The sequence below is a fragment of the Diaphorina citri genome, unplaced genomic scaffold (assembly GCF_000475195.1).
Source record: "Diaphorina citri unplaced genomic scaffold, Diaci psyllid genome assembly version 1.1 scaffold2915, whole genome shotgun sequence".
Taxonomy (NCBI): domain Eukaryota; kingdom Metazoa; phylum Arthropoda; class Insecta; order Hemiptera; family Psyllidae; genus Diaphorina; species Diaphorina citri.
The window spans coordinates 5,443-26,853 of record NW_007380328.1 but is presented as its reverse complement, the minus strand read 5'-3'; the positions used below and the strand labels follow the sequence as shown (position 1 = coordinate 26,853).

General features: G+C 37.3%; 1 protein-coding gene and 1 long non-coding RNA gene across 2 annotated transcripts in view; one reads left to right on the top strand and one right to left on the bottom strand.

The window, feature by feature from the left end:
* Window positions 1-273: 273 nt before the first annotated feature.
* LOC103519736 (signal recognition particle subunit SRP72-like) lies at window positions 274-16,741 on the bottom strand (the record flags this gene model as incomplete). Its single annotated transcript, XM_026831125.1, has 9 exons — window positions 16,617-16,741; window positions 15,326-15,508; window positions 13,672-13,693; window positions 12,659-12,914; window positions 5,729-5,846; window positions 2,851-3,034; window positions 2,330-2,370; window positions 1,292-1,403; window positions 274-492 (listed from the first exon to the last, which is right to left on the bottom strand). Coding segments are annotated over exons 1-9 (1,237 nt in total), but the record flags the coding sequence as incomplete, so codon positions are not given.
* Window positions 16,742-20,603: 3,862 nt separating this feature from the next.
* The window catches only part of LOC113471747, a 5,385-nt gene continuing 4,577 nt past the window's right edge, over window positions 20,604-21,411 (top strand). Inside the window, exon 1 of the long non-coding RNA XR_003394329.1 lies at window positions 20,604-20,690. This is a non-coding gene — a long non-coding RNA (uncharacterized LOC113471747). The remainder of the gene's footprint in view (window positions 20,691-21,411) is intronic.

Below are 21,411 nucleotides of genomic sequence, written 5' to 3'. Positions count from 1 at the left end.
CCTACTTAGCTTAACCCTTTGAAGCATACCGGTTTCACAGTGTAACCACCTTCTATACTGCGCCTCAGACGTACACAGATATAGGAATCGTGCTGATTTCTTATTCGATTTGATACTGGTGCTGTTCTCTATCGGCCGCTTTATTCCAGAGAATTGAATGTTTGAAGTGCCTCATCAAATTTATTCAGTTGGAGCAGACAAACAATTTTACACTGCAAAGCTTTCTCCTCTTCAGGATAGGTGTGAAGAACTGGAACAAAAGAAATTGATTACCTACGATGACCTTGGCGCCCATCACCCAATTGGAACTCTCCAATACATCCACATCCGTGACAGGGTCTAACTGCGGCAACTTCTTACTCAGCGCCAGGGCTTTCTTAGCGTCAAACTGAGCGTAGGCTATCACCAACTGAGCCAGGGTCTTCTTATCATCTGGCTGAACTTTGAGCAGTTCCTCCAGAGACTTGGCTGCCACTGTAGATTCACCTGACGGAAAGAAAAATACATAGTAAATATTGGAATTTCAACGGGTTACTTTCTGGTGTTCTCGTGTTGACCCAGCACCTAAATGGGAAGTATTGTGTCTCTTCTCGCCCATCTGATGAGATCATGAGAGGCATACTACGGGATGGGCATGCTACGACACAGACCACAAGTGTCCAATGTAGCAGTTGTTTCATCGCTACAAAATAAAAACGGCGGTGAAACACTCATCTTTTTTTTTTAAAAAAAAAAAGCATTTTATTAGGGATAAAGCTTTGCCCATTTCAGTTTAGTATCATAACAAAAAGCAGGAATGATAAATAAGTGTGATATTTCAATTTTATTTTCGTGATTATGTCTTTTCTGTGATTTAAATGTAATCTATGTTATTTTTCCCGTGAAACGAATAATTTTCTGTACATTTTAGTATCTATTACGGATTTTTTCTAACTGTTTGATTTTTTAAAAATATTATCTAATTATTTTTACTTTTTAACACGTTAATCAAGTCTTAATAACATCAATATATCTATATTCAAACTCAAGGAGTATATTCTTTCTCATCTAGTGTCTATTGAACCTGTGTCATCTCAAACTATACCAGACATTTCTGTCTCCTCCAATCTAGAACCAGCAGATATTATGAATATCTCCTGCCCGTACTCCATGTCACCTAATTCAACCTTTGGAGAAATTCGTCCAAGAATAGCTATGAATCGAAATGATCCTGTAAATCAGTTTTTTCCTGAACTTGCCTTATAATTCTCTACTTGCTAATGATGAATTTAATCAAGTAGATCAACATTACACTCTGTCGTCCATCCCTTGGACAAACTCACAGCTTTGATCAAAGCCACAGTCTCCGCAGCATCAGGATGCTTGGCTAGTAGTTTGTCACAGTACTGAGCACAAAGGACGTTCTGTTGAACAAAATAGGGTTAGGTTACATGCAAAATATTCAAGACCACAGTCTCCGCAGCATCAGGATGCTTAGCTAGAAGTTTGTCACAGTGCTGAGCACAAAGCACGTTCTGTTGAACAAATTAGGGTTAGGTTTCATGAAAAATATTCAAGGTCAGTTCTTCTTCAGGGGGTCAATCTCAACCAAAAACCTCTATTTACAAGGAGGAAAGGGGTCATAAACTCATAAATAATATGCTTCTGAGAATATGAGATAAATATGTTGTTATAGCGGCTTTAGCTATAGCCCAAAAGCTGATGACAAAATAGAGAAAATATCTCTTTCATCAGCCATACACCAGGGTGATGGTCTCTAGCCATGTTTAATTGGCTAATCCTGAACCACAGTCAACCATCATGAGGACTTGTACTGGTCTGGCTAGGGGACGTTAAACAGAGAGTAGACTAGCGTCTGGCTGTGGGAATTTAAACAAGGAGAAGAACAGCTAACCCTAACCAGCCTAGCTAGCTGGCAGTTTCAAAGGGTTCTCCCTGCTTTCAAAGAATAAGCACAAGTATGAACCACAGTCAACCATCATGAGGACTTGTACTGGTCTGGCTAGGGGACGTTAAACAGAGAGTAGACTAGCGTCTGGCTGTGGGAATATAAACAAGGAGAACAGCTAACCCTAACCAGCCTAGCTAGCTGGCAGTTTCAAAGGGTTGTCCCTGCTTTTAAAGAATAAGCACACGTACTCACGATGGTTGACTGCGGTTCAGGACGAGCCATTTAAACATGGCTAGAGACCATCACCCCAGTGTATGGCAGATACAAAAAGCTATCTTTTCTTTACTCTGCCAACACCATTCGGCGAAAGCTAAAGCCGCTACAACAACAACTTGTACCTACTTGGTCTTTTCAAGCAGAGCTGAGATAAATATCTACCTGATTAGTGTACAAGGCCAGCAAGCAGTTGTTCATAAGCACAATTTTTATATCCAAATAATATAATATCTATGTACCCTAGTCTTTCAGATTTGATCACCAATATCGGCAATACCCCTCAAAATGGTTCTAATGCAAATAATTTGGTTCACATTAAGCCTAATGCTAATGTTCGAAAACTTAAAGCTAATACCAACGTGTTGAATATGTTATATCAAAACGTTCGCGGTTTGAATACCAAGATAGAAGATTTTTTCTTAGCTACCACTTCCTGTTCATTTGATCTACTACTAATAACTGAGACTTGGTTAAATTCATCTGTATTTACATCTGAACTTTTTCCTCAAAACTTTAATGTAATAAGGAAGGATCGCGATTGTCAGTTGGCAGGAAAAACTAGAGGCGGTGGTCTACTTGTTGCTGCTAGACCAGATCTCAATATTATCCGTCTTGAACAATATGAGTCTAGCCATCCTGAATGTGAATCCATTCTTATCAAATTTAACAACCTAACTACTAACCAATCTTCTTCTGTCGGGAGTTCAGCTTATGTTCCAATTCATCGAGGAGTGTGTTCTTCATTTTCTTCTTTGAGTCAAACAGGTTCTGATCTCGGTTAATGACTGCCATGTTGTTATTGGCCACAGCCAGGAGAGCTATGTCCTGAGGTTTCTCCTTCAGGATGGCCGTGTAAATGTTTTGTTTCTACAAGTTTGGCCATGCCTCGGGATGAACTAGCGGGATTCCGGAGCGAAGCGACGGAATTCAGCTAGTAAAATTATAATGGAAGCATAGACACGCGATTTTGAATTTTATTAATGTTTTCTTTTATTTCATAATATCAAGTAAATACAAATAAGAGGATCCTTCCTAATTAGCGCGTAGTCGGCTTCTCACGGCCTTGCATTTGGATACAGTATGCTTGTTGTACTCTGGAGGATGGAATTGAATCGGAAGAGGGTTGATTAACTTTTTTTTTCTTTAATTATCAATAATTAAAAAGCTTGTTTTTAGAGGTTTGATAGAGGAGACTGTGACTGCTATCTTTGTCTCAATGTGAAAAAATTACGTATAGAAATTTATTGATTGTAGGTGATTTCAATCTATCTGATTGTGTCGGATCTGACTTTGTGTTCTCGACGGGCAAGTCTATATCTAGGTCTTTATGTCCCTTTCTATCATACTATAATCTGAGATCTTTTAACAATATTAAGAACAGAAAGCAAAAAACCCTTGATCTTGTTCTTGCTAATGTTGGTCAGAATATTGTAGTTGAACCATGCCCATCATTGGTTCCAGAAGATGGCCATCATCCTACGATTAATATTAAAATAACGCTGAAAACAGAGAAAACCAAACCACCTCGAACTATACATCATACTAATAATTCCCTACCTAATCTTAGTTCTCGTTACAATTTTAAAAAAGCTAACCTAAGTAATCTCTATTCTGACTTACGCTGTCATAGTTGGGGTCCGCTCTATGAAATATCTGACCCTAATAATGCCCTTACTTATATTTACAATACATTCTATACCTATTTTGATAAACATGTACCTAAGATTCCAGTCCTTATCAATAATAAAAACCAAACCTATAAAAATGATTAAGACCCCAAGTCTATATCAGTTTCATAGGTTTGGTTTAGCAGCCGACTGCGCGCTACTCAAAGTCACGCGTCTACGCGTGTAGTGTAAGACGGGCCTTATGCTTCTGGTAACATCACACAACCTTCGTTGTAGTATCGATTTTTGCCCCCCAAAAAAAATTCCGTTTAAGGAACTAGAAGACCTAATTGAGAGAGGAAAAAAAACATCAAATAAATTTAAATATAGGCAAAGGATGAATAATATTTCATTTTATTTCTATTTACACAAAAAAAAATAATAATCGGCAGTTCAATGAGCAGAGTTAACTAAGAGGATAACCCAAACACCTGAGAACAGCCTAAGACGCGTTTCGTTCTTATTTGAACTCATCAGTTAGACATAGCTCTCAGGTGCTGGCCAAGAATTTGGAAGTGCTATTTATGGAAATTGTGGAGAAACGAGAACCTGGGTTTCTATGTAAGATTTTATTTTAGTGTTGAGTGTTGTTGTGCTTTCCTGTTTACCAGGCGAGCGTCTTGACCACAAGAAATCTCAACTTAGAACGAACCCAGAGTTCCTTAAGTTCTTTAATTTGTTGTATGCTATCCAGCCACTCCTTTTACGATATTTCAGTTCTTCTTTGATATCGTTGTCCATTCTCATATTTTGACCTAGATAAATTTATATATTTTATGTATCTGTTTAGGTTAAAATCCGGGCGGGAATCAAACCCGTGACCTAGCGCTTACAAGGCAGACGCGCTACCCTCCCAGCTAACTAGCCTGGCAACTGGCAAAACCGTAGTTTATATAAAGAAAGGATCTTATTTATTTATCTCCGATCTGCCAAATTCTGTAGCACATATTATTTTATCCAATCGCTTCATCATTTCCTTTTGTTTTTCTTGTTCTTGTTGCCTTGTCCTTTCTTGTGAGACTGGCGGGGACCTTCACCCAAAGCGGCAGCAGGACTCTGTGTTTTCACTTGACTCGGCATTTTGGTGATGTCGCTGAAAAAGACGAGAAGAGAATGATAGTTATGTACTATGTTTTCACTTGACAAATATATGAAACTTATTTATTAATAAAAGTATTGTGAAACACAGTTAAAAACAGATAAGGAGTTTACATGTTTCACCATCTCCTGACGAGAAGAAATTTCAAATTAGACTGACACCTTGAAATGTTGAAAGAAACGATGTACCAGAAACGGCAGAACACATCAGTGACATCATGTGCGAATGTGGTGTGCTGACTCTCACAAACGACTGCTATACGTACTTCTCAAGGATGATCATTTGGTCATAACACCTAAAGAAGTCAAACAGTCAAAAGATCTAATCTAACCAGGTCGCACAGACAGAGCGTTTATTAGAGCCGAAGGTCCTACTTATACCAATACCAATAGAACGAAACATTTGATAGAGGGAACTGTAACTGCCAATGTCTTATCGTTCCGAAAGCGAAGAGAGAAGACAGGATAGGAGAAAGCCAGCCGTTCCAAGAACGAACCTTATCCGTTGAGGATAAAATTTGCCGCGGGCGGGAATAGCGCTTACAAGGCAGACGCGCTTACCTCCAAACTAACTAGGATGGATCGTTTCTTCAACTGTGAGCCTTACTTTAAAATATTTTACCAGGAGGTCTTCAATGTTTCTAGGCGAGGCCCTTATGTCCCTAACATTAATAGTCTTCTGCTCGTGTTTTTACTTTCTATTACCATTATGGGGCCCTATCAAGGTAATGACTGTAATGAGAAAGTATTGCAATCGGTCCAAATTTCCCCCCTACTTTACTGTTCATTCACTTACTATTGGTCCTGTGCCCCTGTGGCGAATGACAGCAGCCAAGTTTGTTTCTCGTTCATCCTCGTACTCATCATGTGTATTCTTCATCACATCTTTGTAAACTCTGAAGCACTCTTCATAGCTGAAAATAAAGGAGAATTAATTAAATACCTATTTGGAGGAACTTACGTTGGTTCTTACACTTATGTCTTGTACACTATATTTACAGGGATTTCATGACTTTGAGCTAATTAAAAGGGTACGCATAAAGAGTTGATGTTAGGTCCTATATTCAGTATAAATAAGCACTATTATTATCTCATTATTCATAGGGATAAGGGGCGGGCTCATGATTAGAGAGGGGGAAATTTTCAAAATGAAGTTATTTTGGTAATTATGCAGAAGTCACGTCCATAGAAAAGAAAAGTTCCTTTAAAGATCTATCGCCCTATCTCCTCTCTATCTGATTCTGCACTACTCCAAGACGATCTAAATAGAGTTCAACAATGGTTATCTCTGAACATGTTGGCATTTTGTCCTCAAAAATGTGAGTTTGTGCGTTACTGTAGAAGACGTAGTGTGATACCCAGTTCTTACACAATTAATAACGTTAATCTTGCCATTGTTGAAGTTAAAAAGGACTTGGGTGTCACATTCGTTAATACTTTAAAGTTTAAGACTCACATTGATAACATTGTCAACACTAGCTTCAGAACCTTGGCCTTTGTTATGAGAACTCTTCGGCCTATAAGTGACCCTGATCCTTACCTTCTCTTGTTTAAGTCCTTAATCCTATCCAAACTTCACTACGCCTCTGTTGTCTGGATGCCGAGTACTCAAAAGAGGAAACAGTTGCTTGAATCGGTTCAGGCATCTTTCTGTAGACGTTTGTTTTTCAAACTAAATGGTTTATTAATAACCAATTTTTGTCTCTTCTCGCAGGTTCCACGTACTATATTCTAGAGCTGGTCCTAGTGGACGTTAAACAGAGAGTAGACTAGCGTCTGGCTGTGGGACTATAAACAGGGAGGAGAACAGCCAACCCTAACCAGCCTAGCTTGCTGGCAGTTCTTCAAAGGGATCTCTCTGCTTTTAAAGAATAAGGATAAGTCCTCATAATGGTTGACTGCGGTTCAGGACGAGCCAATTAAACATGGCTAGATACCATTATTATTATTATTGTTTTAAGTGTTGGAATTGACTATAAACAGGAATAGCTATGTAACCCTAACCAGCCTAGCTTGCTGGCAGTTCCTCAAAGGGATATCTCTGCTTTTAAAGAATAAGGATAAGTCCTCATAATGGTTGACTGCGGTTCGGGACGAGCCAATTAAACATGGTTTAAACATTATTATTGTTTTAAGTGTTGGAATTTCCTAACTAATAATCAATTTTTGTCTCTTCTCGCAGGCTCCACCTACTATATTCTGGAGCTGGTAAACGGACGACTCAATCTACACTCTAGTCTACTCAACAAGTGGGAGGGTGTGTTTATAGGATCCCATTTGAACGATAGCCAATGGCAGAAGGTGAGTGAAACATGAATGTTGGAAATTGAACCATTATTAGCCAGCCTAGTTTAATAGATTTATTGATTGCTTTCTTTTTACAACAATCTTTTCATGTTCCACTAAGTACATGTAGGTAGTACTTTTCGGGAACATTAATTGCTATTATATATGTATTTCTTCTTTTTTCTTTCTATTGTAGGAATTTCTTCTTATGATTTATATTTCATTGTTAATCATAAGATACTTTTTGACTTCTTTTTTCATTTTCTTTTCGTTTTCTAATTCTCTTAGACTCATTGGAATTTTATTAAGCAATTTTAGTTAGCTTAGTTGGTAGTGCGTCTGCCTTGTAAGCGCTAGGCCGCGGGTTCGATTCCCGCCCGGGGCGGATTTTATCAGCTTAGTTGGTAGTGCGTCTGCCTTGTAAGCGCTAGGCCGCGGGTTCGATTCCCGCCCGGGGCGGATTTTGTCCTGAGTGCACTACAGCCACCCGCACAGCCACTCCCACAACTGCCCCCAGCACAGCTTCCAGAGCGGTTGCTGAGGGCGTTGGAAATGAAATTATTGGCGGGGCTGCCGGGGCCGCCGGATTTGCCTTATTCGCCGGATTTGCCGGATCCGCCGGATTTCCCGGATCCGCCGGGGCTGACGCACGGTCTCCAAAACGGTGTGCTGACGCACGGTCTCCATTACTTTGATAGATAGCACTTGATTGCTAGAAGCCATTTTTTGAAATCAACTGCAGGTTTTCGAGTCGGGAACTGGGGTTTCTTCTGAGCGGGAACTGGAGTATTTTTTGTTGTGAACTTTAGCTAAAAAGATATCACCTCGCCATCCACCAAAAAAACATTTGGGAAGGTGTAATCGTAAGAAATAATTGGAAATTTCAATTACTAATTACTTTCAGATGTAATTAGTAATTGGACCTTCCAATTCCTAATTACTTCCTGATGTAATTGTAATTGTGACTACAATTTCATTTAATGTAATTGGTAATTGATGGACCCAATTTCAATTACTCTCAAAAGTAATTGTAGTTATATTTCTTAAAAATTACTTTTATTAATGCATAGAAAAAATTATCAAATAGGTAGTTTCTAAAAAAAATTTCCGTACCTAAATTCCCGTACCTATAGCTTTATCCGCTAAAATCTTCACCATGGGCAGGTCTAGTCTTCACAACTCCAGCACTTACACCATACAAACGCGCGATTCCGATAGTCTTGACACTTTTAGTGTATGCTCAATAAACTCACATCATTCTTGTTTGTTTCATTGTGTGATATTTCAATTTTTGTTTTCATTGTGTGATATTTCAATTTTTATTTTAATGATTATATCTTTTCTGTGATTTAAATCTTATCTGTGTTATTTTTCCTGTTAAACGAATAATTTTCTGTATGTTTTAATGTCTCTTACGAATTTCTTCTACCTGTTTGATTTTTATAAAAAAAACTCTAATTATTTTTACTTTTTAACACGTAATCAAGTGTCAATAACATCAATATATCTGTATGTATAACTTATACTTTTTTCAAACCTGTGAACATAAATATGTACTGAACTAACCTATTAATTCCGGCTCGCGACATAATTACTTTTTATTCACCACATACAAAATACCTAGGTACCTATAATTTTCAATTTCAACAATAAATTTCTAATCTTCAATTTCAACATGCTAACCAGGGCTGCGATTGCCCTTAACAAACAAACCAAAACCAGACCATCTATTAAAGCAACACTTTCTAATTCTTCTATTCCAACCCCCCCTAAAAAAACAACTACATCCAAAGCAAATTTTGGTCAAAAGTTACACAAACCTTGCACACCTGATAATGTAACCCCTAAACTAAACACTAAAAACAACACCAAAAAAACCAAGAAAACAATAACTAAAACGGGTAAAGCCACCAAGAATACCAAAACTAATGATGATGACATCATCAGTTTGACACAAACCTTGCACACCTGATAATGTAACCCCTAAACTAAACACTAAAAACAACACCAAAAAAACCAAGAAAACAATAACTAAAACGAGTAAAGCCACCAAGAATACCAAAACTAATGATGATGACATCATCAGTTTAAGGAAGTCTAATGCTGAACTCTTGATAACTATTGATGAATTGAAGGACGAACTGTCGAAGGTGAAAGCACAGTTATCTCAATCTTCCTGTGCTCCCAATGTGGTTCAAGATGACAGGTTACTACATCTGAAACCCTCCATACAGCGCTCTCTTGCGGTGATATTTTAAAGCTACCAACAGAGTCATGAAAAACGAAGAATTTTTTTTTTTTCTTTTGAAAAATGCTCCGGTTTCATGTGGGAATTAATCACTCTTACTGACGTCCCCACTCATCCCCCCGCACACCAGTCGTCTCCTATCACATCTGCCGCCCCCGAGTCATCACGTGTATCTACTCAGGTCTCTCAGGTATCCAAGAGCTTAGCTGCTAAACATGCTCATCCCGAGACTTCTAACTTTGTGAATATACTGGATGTTCCAAAAGTTCCTGAAGTTCGTTCGAGAAGGAGGAAACTCATCCTCATCACTGACAGCATGGGGAGGGGTATCAGTGAGTTATTACTATCTTTACTACCTAACATGGATGTATCTGCATTTGTCTATCCTAATGCTACGTTTGACCAATGTTTGAATAGTGTAGAACCTCTATGTTCATCACTAACGAAAAATGACTTTGTTTTCATTCTATGTGGTACTAACAACACTACATCCCTCGCTCCAAACAGTTGTCCAAGACTTGACCTGAACAAAATCAAGCGTCTCCAGATGAAAACCAATGTCATTGTGAGTTCCATACTGTACCGGCATGACATGTACGCGTATCAAAATACCAACATCTACTATACAAATCAGTATCTCCAGCATAAATGTCGCACTCTCAATGTCTATTACTACCACTCAAATGATTAATTTGCTGACTTGAGAGCCTTATCATATGTGCTACTTTGGCAAAACTTGTACAGTTCCAAATACAGGGAGTTCAAAGTCGGAGCTGACATGTTGGTCGAGAGTAACTTTTTGTTTTTTCTCTTGAGTGATTCGATCTATACTTTCTGTTCTTCTAGGAAAATCCTTAGAGGAAAGAAAAGAGACCCTGGGGGTCTGAGATAACTGAGATTGTCAAACAGAAAGAACAAAATAGGTATCCAAGAATACCTACTTTCTATATTTTCTCCCTCATTATTGACTTTTATACCTTTTCGTTGGTAACTTCTACCAACGAAATTGTCGGGATTTTGTCGTACCCTGTATGATTTTTGGATTTTTTTCTACCAACGTTTGTAACTTCAGGGACATGTGTTTTTGTCAAATTTAAAACAAAATTTTCCCTTTTCCCACAGAATAGGAAGGGTTACTTTAATCTTGACTTTGCTACCAACGAAATTGTCGGGATTTTGTCGTACCCTGTATAATTTTTGGATTTTTTTCTACCAACGTTTGTAACTTCAGGGACAAAGAGACCCTGGGGGTCTGAGATAACTGAGATTGTCAAACAGAAAGAACAAAATAGGTATCCAAGAATACCTACTTTCTTTCTTCCAAGTCCAAAAAAATCTCCACAAAATCCACAAATTTAAATTTGATAAAAATTGAGGTTATGTTTACATACACGTCTGATTTTTATCAGTGGCGGCACTTTTTAAATATTCCAGTATTCCACACGGGCCCGGCCCGGTGCGGTGTAAGAAGAAGAGCAAAGATTACAGAATCTAGATAAAAATCTGATAAAATGGGGGTTTTCCATGGGGGTTTTCTTATCAGTTAATTAATTACCGCTTTAAAAATAACCACTTTTCTTTGGTGGGTATATTGTATAAATATTGTTGAATCGTCTGTTTTCGTGTGACAATCGCACAATGTGAATGGAGCTTTATGACCTTGAAAAAAAAAAACACCTCACAGCTGTTTCCCAAATTTCAAAACATTCCAAGATTCCAAGCATTTTTATAAACATTTGCAACATTTTGAAGAGATTTCCATAAAAAATAAGTATAAATTTATAAAATGTAATTAATTCAGCAAATCAGCAAAATCTGGACGTTATTGGATCTATCTGTGATTTGAATTTACTTTGGATGTGCTGACCCTACAGGTAATAAAACTTACCACCCCTCGTTGATTCAGCCATGTATACCTGTGTCATAGGTACCTCAAGTGATTATCGGGTAATCAGGCCTTGGCTACTGCTATAATAAGGCCCTCTTACCTCTCAGTTAGTTTTCTATTTTGCTAGCCAGTAACCACATTGAATACACCAGTTCCTATTGAATCTAGCAACATTTAGTGTGGATGGTACCCGGAAATTAGTTATGGCACGGGGAAAACACATGATCACTCTGGGTGCACTCAGCCAGGTTCCAATGAAGATAACTAGAAGAAGAAGAAGAGGAAACTATTACAAGCTAGTACTGAGGATAATTTACTCAACATATTTATGTATATTATTTTTGGGGGACATTTGAAACCTAAATTTCTTAAAATGAAATAAAAAATCAACACAATCCTTATTCCATGTTTTGTTTCAGCAATGACAGCAACATAAATTCCAAGAATTAATCTACACCATCATTGTATTCATCATATATTTCTCTAAATAGGTAAGTTAAAAAAGTAAAGTAACTTTCTCTCCTGAACTTTGGTTTCTACAGGCTGGCAGATTCTTAGGATAGAGCGATCAATGTTCAGTTGTGTCCTTACCACAGACACTCCCGACCAAATTGGAGGAACTTACGTTGGTTCTTACACTTATGTCTTGTACACTATATTTACAGGGATTTCATGACTTTGAGCTAATTAAAAGGGTACACATAAAGAGTTGATGTTAGGTCCTATATATATTCAGTATAAATAAGCACTATTATTATCTCATTATTCATAGGGATAAGGGGCAGACTCATGATTAGAGGGGGAAATTTTCAAAATTTTCTTACTTTTCTAATCTGTACAAGACTTGAGCTTTCAGTTCTTTCATGCGGAGAGAATTGTCATTGTATTTAACCTAACCCTATAATAACACCAATCACTGCTCTAATTGTGAAAACTCCTTCTTGCATTTAACCTAACCCTATAATAACACTAGTCACTGCTTGTTTGTGTCAGTCCCTTTGGTAGCAATATTCCACGGACATGACTTCTGCACAAGTACCATTATTTTACTATATTTACAGGGATTTCATGACTTTGAACTAATTAAAAGGGTACGCATAAAGAGTTGATATTAGGTCCTATGTTCAGTATAAATAAGCACTATTATTATCTCATTATTTATAGGGATAAGGGGCAGGCTCATGATTAGAGACGGGGGAAATTTTCAAAAAGAAGTTATTTCCTCTTACTTTTCTAATCTGTACAAGACTTGAGCTTTCAGTTCTTTCATGCGGAGAGAATTGTCCTCAGTTATTTCCTCTTACTTTTCTAATCTGTACAAGACTTGAGCTTTCAGTTCTTTCATGCGGAGAGAATTGTCCTCAGACTCATTGATTGTTTCCAAAGCTTTGCTTATATTGTTCAGCCGATAGTGACAATAAGCTTTCTCAAAATACAGATTATCTGAGATTTCCGAATACTTGTTGAATGTTTGAAGTGCCTCATCAAATTTATTCAGTTGGAGCAGACAAACAATTTTACATTGCAAAGCTTTCTCCTCTTCAGGATAGGAGTGAAGAACTGGAACAAAAGAAATTGATTACCTACATTAAAGCATTTTATTAGGGATAAAGCTATGCCCATTTTAGTTATTCTAAGTGTGTAACATCTGTTCTTCCTCTATCATTGCTGTGCAAAGAGAAAGAAAAAAAATGGGCACCATATTATTCTGAGAGAAAGATTACCTAGTTTTAATTAAGAAATAAAACAGACCATCCTGTGGCCTGTGGTTTAGAGGTTTAGATTGAATGTTTGAAGTGCCTCATCAAATTTATTCAGTTGGAGCAGACAAACAATTTTACACTGCAAAGCTTTCTCCTCTTCAGGATAGGAGTGAAGAACTGGAACAAAAGAAATTGATTACCTACATTACCTACAAATACCAAATACCTACATTACCTACAATTGATTACTTACATTAAAGCATTTTATTAGGGATAAAGCTATGCCCATTTTAGTTATTCCAAGTGTGTAACATCTGTTCTTCCTCTATCATTGCTGTGCAAAGAGAAGGAAAAAAAATGGGCACCATATTATTCTGAGATAAAGATTACCTAGTTTTAATTAAGAAATAAAACAGACCATCCTTCATCCAGGATGTCGTGGATGTGCATTATCCTTGCATAGAGATGACGTCCCCCTCCAAGATATCCTGTGTGAGTTGGAATAGTTATCAGATCTATCTCCCTCCCCTCTACATCTACCTCCCTCCCCTCTACATCTATCTCCCTCCCCTCTACATCTACGTCCCTCCCCTCTACATCTCAGTTTCTCTCACCTTTTTCATTTTCTCTCAGGGACTTATCAGTTGCCATTAAAGAGTTGAAAACTAACAAAGGTCCGGGTTCTGATAAAATACCTACTTTCATCGTTAAGGATTGTGTGCATTTCCTAAAGTTTCCTCTTCTCTATTTTTTCAACCTCTGCCTTGACAAATGCACGTTTCCTGAATCACTCAAAGAGACTATTATAACACCAGTACCTAAGAAGGGTGACCTTCAGCTGGTGTCTAACTATAGACCTATTGCTACACTTAATTCCCTAGCAAAGCTCTTTGAGAGGTTAATTTTCAATAAAATTAGTACTTTTACGTACTCTCATATATCGTTACATCAGCACGGTTTTGTCAGGGCAAGGTCTACCTTCTCTAATCTCATCTGTTTTCTTCACTCTCTCTCCTCCCTCCTCCCCCACTCCCACCGTGATTTTTGTTCTGATCGAATTTTCTGTTTTGTCAGGGCAAGGTCTACCTCCTCTAATCTCATCTGTTTTCTTCACTCTCTCTCCTCCCTCCTCCCCCACTCCCACCAAATTGATGTAGTATATACCGATATTAAATCTGCTTTTGACGTGGTTTTTCATCCCATTTTATTGTCTAAACTACGTCAATTTGGTTTCCCTCCTTCCCTTGTTAAACTCTTTTCGTCCTACCTTCAACGTCGTCAGCTTCGCGTTAGATACCGTGATGTCCTATCTGAATCATATATCCCTACATCCTCTGTCCCACAAGGGAGCCTTTTAGGCAATATCTTCTTTCTCATCATGATAGACGGTATCACGTCTGTTATACAGAATTCCCATTTCCTTCTTTATGCGGATGACTTGAAGATCTATCGCCCTATCTCCTCTCTATCTGATTCTGCACTACTCCAAGACGATCTAAATAGAGTTCAACAATGGTTATCTCTGAACAAGTTGGCATTTTGTCCTCAAAAATGTGAGTTGGTGCGTTACTGTAGAAGACGTAGTGTGATACCCAGTTCTTATACAATTGATAACGTTACTCTTGCCATTGTTGAAGTACAATTTTCAATTGCCGTTCTAATGAAAAAGTTCAAAGAGTTATGACGTCAGATTTCACGTCAAAATGCGCAGAAACGCTTGCGCACAACACAAACGAAGCAGGAGTCATAAATTATGACGTCATCGCCTACGCGAGCGTATGCCGTGACGTCAAAGTTCACGATTTACCGGTATTTTTTAAATCGATTTATCACGGTATCTAGAAGTCAAGAAAAGAAAAATTCCGTTGGTCCTCATTTTTCCTGCTCTATGACTTTGAAACATCACCCAAGTAAGCGCAACTGATCTATTAAATAGTGACGGTTCGCTGAATCAAAAAAAAAAAAAAAAAAAAAAAAAAAACTTACCAGCCTGGTTAGCTTGGAGGGTAGCACGCCTCTCCTGTAAACGCTATTTCGCGGGTTCGATTTCCACCCGGGGAAAACTTTATCCTAAACAGATAAGGTTTGTTCTCAAAACGACTGCTTTCTCTTACCAGTCCTTCTCTCTTGGATTTTTGGGGCGATAAGACCTCAGTAGTTACATTTTCTCTTATCGAACCTCTTGATTTTTTTTCTAATGAATTTCAAAGAGTAGCTTTTGATTAAAATTCCAGATTCCAGTGTTGCCACACGTTGAGAGAAACTTACCGCTGCCAGACGAATGTACAGCTGTTTAGCTGGATATTTCTTCGAGTACTCCTCCAGTGTTCTAACAGCCTCGGTCATCTTATTATCCTTGGACAAACTCACAGCTTTGATCAAAGCCACAGTCTCCGCAGCATCAGGATGCTTGGCTAGTAGTTTGTCACAGTACTGAGCACAGAGCACGTTCTGTTGAACAAAATAGGGTTAGGTTACATGAAAAATATTCAAGGTCAGCTCTTCTTCAGGGGGTCAATCTCAACCAAAAACCTCTATTAACAAGGGGGAAAGGGGTCATAAACTCATAAATAATATCCTTCTGAGAATCTGAGATAAATATGTTGTTATAGCGGCTTTAGCTATAGGCGAACAAAATAGGGTTTTCATGAAAAATATTCAAGGTCAGTTCTTCTTCAGGGGGTCAATCTCAACCAAAAACCTCTATTTACAAGGGGGGAAGGGGTCATAAACTCATAAATAATATGCTTCTGAGAATCTGAGATAAATATGTTGTTATAGCGGCTTTAGCTATAGCTGAAAGCTGATGACAAAATAGAGAAAATATCTCCTTCACCAGCCATACACCAGGGTGATAATCTCTAGCCATGTTTAATTGGCTAATCCTGAACCACAGTCAACCATCATGAGGACTTGTACTGGTCTGGCTAGGGGACGTTAAACAGAGAGTAGACTAGCGTCTGGCTGTGGAAATATAAACAGGGAGGAGAACAGCTAACCCTAACCAGCCTAGCTAGCTGGCAGTTTCGAAGGGTTCTCTCTGCTTTTAAAGAATAAGTGCAAGTACTCACGATGGTTGACTGCGATTTAGGACGAGCCAATTAAACATGGCTAGAGACCATCACCCCAGTGTATGGCAGATACAAAAAGATGTCTTTTCTTTACTCTGCACGATTTCGGCAGTTTTTTTTTTTATTATTATTTTAATGTGTAATTATTATTTGTTTTTATTAGGTTGTTTATTTCTTACCTCAAAGGTAAGGGTATTGCATAAAGTGTGCAATAAAATCTAATACCTCGTATTTGTGTTCTGCCCACAGAAATAAATATGTCTCATGTTATAAATTTATAATGCTCGTATTAGCTAAGTGTTTTCATTGAGTGTGTGAGATCTGTATTTTCATATGTTAAGGTTTTCAGGCGGCATGGCACGATTACGCTTCTAATGGGCAAGAGACCTTGGGCCCCTCTCACAATAAAATTATAATGAAAAGCCGCTACAACAACAACAACTTGTACCTACTTGTTCTTTTCAAGCAGAGCTGAGATAAATATCTACCTGATTAGTGTACAAGGCCAGCAAGCAGTTGTTCATAAGCACAATCTTCTTCTGTCGGGAGTTCAACTTATGTTCCAATTCATCGAGGAGTGTGTTCTTCATTTTCTTCTTTGAGTCAAACAGGTTCTGGTTTTATGGTCAGGTGTGCAATAAGAAAGGATTTTGCGAAAATCTAAACCGATCCTGAGATATGATCACTTTTTGATCGCTAAAATCTCAATGAGAAATACACAGAGTGCAGAGACTGCGGGAGAGAAATGTTCCGCTCTCGACCAATATTTTGAGTTTCGTTTATGTTTTTAGTTTGATAACTATGCAGCTAATAGGGAGCGCGCAGCGGGACCGTATTTTTTATTATTTTCTACAAGTTTGGCCATGCCTCGGGATGAAAATGATAAGGAACTAGAATGGAAGCATAGACACGCGATTTTGAATTTTATTTAATGTTTTCTTTTATTTCATAATATCAAGTAAATACAAATACAAGAGGATCCTTCCTAAGTAGCGCGTAGTCGGCTGCAAAACAAAACCTATGAAAATGATAAAGACCTTAAGTCTATAAAAGTTTCATAGGTTTGGTTTTACAGCCGACTGCGCGCTACTCAAAGTGTAGTACGCGTGTAGTGTAAGACGGGCCTTATGCTTCTGGTAACATCACACAACCTTCGTTGTAGTATCGATTTTTGCCCCTCCCCCCCCCCAAAAAAAAATTCCGTTTAAGGAACTAGAAGACCTAATTGAGAGAGGAAAAAAAACATCAAATAAATTTAAATATAGGCAAAGGATGAATAATATTTCATTTTATTTCTATTTACACAGAGAAAAAAATAATAATCGGCAGTTCAATGAGCACAGTTAACTAAGAGGCTTCTCACGGCCTTGCATTTGGATACAGTATGCTTGTTGTACTCTGGAGGATGGAATTGAATCGGAAGAGGGTAGATTAACTTTTTTTCTTTAATTATCAATAATTAAAAAGCTTGTTTTTAGAGGTTTGATAGAGGAGACTGTGACTGCTAAGGTCTTGTCCTCCCAAAAAGCAAGGAGGGAAGAAAGACAGGATAGGAGAAAGCCAGTTGTTCCAAGAACAAACTTTATCTCAGGTTCTTCCCCGTTTATGTTTGTTTACAATAAAAACAGACCCATCTTGTCTGTTTTGTAACTATCCCAACTTACTTGAGGATATGGATTTCATCGGATATTTCTTCCTCTTCATCCTCCTCCAAAGCTTCCTTCCACAGCTTCTCCGCCAGTCTGAGTTTCTTCTCGGCCTCCACATACTGACCCTTGCCTATCAGACTGCACGCTGAATTGTATACTATCTCATATGTGCTCTCTCTCAGCTCAGGTACTTCTACTTTCTGTGAAAACAACATACATAAATTACCAATTATATTAATACTTAGATACATATTACTTAGGTACAGGATTCTTATCTTTTTTTCCAATAAATTACAGCCAAGTTTCCAACCTTAATCATACACAAAAAGCTCAATCCAAGGCCTAGGTGTAGGGGCAAACAGCCCTAGAGGATGGGTTAAGCTTCTACAAAATCTTCCATCTATTTTATACAGTGTTGTTAGCACAGTGAACTCTGGATCTCAAGGGTGGTGCTTCAATCATAAAATCTATTGATGGGTATTAACACATTGTGTACGAAGCATAAAAACACGAATTAGCGCTAGGCACGGAGGGCTAATTTGGGTAATTTCCGATGTGATCCATTTCACCGGACATAGAGCACAACTATATTTTATTTAGCTGACACCAAAAGAAACTAAAACTAAGCATGATATACTCTATACTGCATCAAACCACATAGAGTATACGTCTCCAATATAATCCATTTTTGTATCACGGGCCTTAGAATCTTAGATTGAAGAAAGTCTTGTGATACAAAGGTGGATCACACCGTACCACCAGCATAGTGACTGTGATACAAAAATCGATCACATCGTACACAATGTGTTAAGAGTTAAATGTCATTTGTGTCAAGCATTTAAGTAGGTATGCCTTAATTTCATGGTAAACAAAATTAACTTTGTTAAATAATAATAATTCTCTCTGGAAAATATATTTAAAAAAAGTAAATACCTAATGATTAAAAATAATAATAACAATATATAAATAAACTCAGCTTACTGATTGAGTTGCAGCCAGGTTGGCAATGACAGCGGACAGTTGAGTAGAGTACTAGTAGCTGCCAATAGTCAAGGGATTATCAAGATCCTAGAACTACAAGGATAGAGCGCGCTACATAGAACTCTCAAGTGAGGCTCTGGGCTGACATTCAGAGTCGTTAACAATAGCAAACGCTTGAGTAAAATACAGAACGGGTAGATATGGTAGATAAAGGTGCGTCCACATCTGCGCGCCGCGACAGTACTGCGGCCAAATCACGAACAAAGTTGCGGCAGAACTGATATATGTGTCTGTGCAAAATACGAACACGCTCAATCTACCCTATTGCGAAGTTGTGAACGTACCTTGCTAGAAATGAAGCTCTGAGTAGCTTCTGTTAAGCTGTGATATTGATGTGGGCTATTTATTGCCTTAATGTAAAATATGTGAATGTATAATATTGGACCCAATGAATTTCAATGGTTTTTGGTATAAAATGATAATTTAAAATGTCAGACTTTTCGAATAAGTAAGACAATGTATAGATTTTAATTTTATTGTTGGGTATGTTGTGTTGTTTTGTTACATAGTTTTTAATTGTTTTGTGCCCTATCACTATCACATACTGGGATTGGCTTTTTTTACCCACTAATGTTTTATGGAGTGCTATGCGTTACCATCCTGTTTTAGTAAGGTACATACTTTTGTAAGATTTTTGTTACATTTTTTGTAAATCAAGGAAAACATTAATTATTTAATCGCAGTTCCCAGTTCTCTATCTTATATCATTAACTTAACTTAGAGTGCAGTCACCTTTTTTCAAGTCAAAATACCTCAGAATAAAATTTAGAAAATTTAAAAATAGTAATGTTCTCTTGGGAAATTTTTTATTCTTTTTTTATATGAAATTTTTCCACTTGAATAATGGGTAAATACTAAATATCTACCAGTAACTAGGGACACTAGGGTGGAATTTTTGTTACATTTTTTGTAAATCAAGGAAAACATTAATTATTTAATCGCAGTTCCCAGTTCTCTATCTTATATCATTAACTTAACTAGAGTGCAGTCACCTTTTTTCAAGTCAAAATACCTCAATAAAATTTAGAAACTTTAAAAATAGTAAAGTTCTCTTGGGAAATTTTTTATTCTTTTTTATATGAAATTTTTCCACTTGAATAATGGGTAAATACTAAATATCTACGAGTAACTAGGGTGGATATTTGTTCTCTCTGATGAACTAGCCAAAGAACCTGTGATTATTTCTATTATTCATACCTAGGTATAGTAGGTAGTATTAAGTATTTACATTTCCCGATTCACATTATTCTTCAATTATTGGAATTTTGTTTTATATTAACTCTATTGATTTTTGATACCTAATTAATGAGGTAGTTAATAAATATTCAGGTTTTATCATCCCTGCTTTTTGTTATGATACTAAACTGTAATTTTAAAACGTCAGCCTTTCTTATAGGTAAAAAATAAACTACATTACTACATTTGCTACCCGTTTACTAAAGTTTTTTCAAGTCAAAATACCTCAGAATAAAATTTAGAAACTTTAAAAATAGTAAAGTTCTCTTGGGAAATTTTTTATTCTTTTTTATATGAAAATTTTCCACTTGAATAATGGGTAAATTCTAAATATCTACGAGTAACTAGGGTGTATATTTGTTCTCTCTGATGATCTAGCCAAAGAACCTATGATTATTTCTATTATTTATACCTATAGTAGGTGGTATTTACATTTCCCGATTCACATTATTGTTCAATTATTGGAATTTTGTTTTATATTAACTCTATTGATTTTTGATACCTAATCAATGAGGTAGTTCTTAAATATTCATACATTTCCCGATTCACATTATTGTTCAATTATTGGAATTTTGTTTTATATTAACTCTATTGATTTTTGATACCTAATTAATGAGGTAGTTCTTAAATATTCAGGTTTTATCATCCCTGATTTTTGTTATACTAAACTGTAATTTTAAAACGTGAGCCTTTCTTATAGGTAAAAAAAATAAACTACATTACTACATTTGCTACCCGTTTACTAAAGTATTTCGTAACTGCTATGGTCTTATCGTCCCGAAATCAAAGAGAGAAGGAAGACAGGATAGGAGAAAGCCAGCCGTTCCGAGAACAAACATTATCAGGATAAAATCCCATCAGGATAAAATCCGCCCCAGGCGGGAATCGAACCCGCGGCCTAGCGTTTACAAGGCAGACGCACTACCAACTAAGCCAACTAGGCTGGCCTGGCACATTGAATACACCAGTTCCTATTGAATCATTGGAGTCTAGCAACATTTAGTGCAGATGGTACCTGGAAATTGGTTATGGCACTGGGACAACACATGATCACTCTGGGTGCACTCAACCAGGTTCCAATGAAGAGCTATCAATTTTTTCCTCTGTACTTGTCATACAGCAACTCAGCCTCAGAGCCTCATGATAATAATCAAGTAACCTGTTCAAATGATGCTGCATTGTAAACAATTCTAAAGCATGGATTTGCATTTAGTTTCAAAAGGACTTGTTGATTCTCAAACCTACCTAGTGCTTAAATGCAATAACTAGAAGAAGAAGAAGAAGAAGAAGAAGAAGAAGAAGAAGAAGAAGAAGAAGAAGAAGAAGAAGAAGAAGAGGAAACTAATACAAGCTAGTT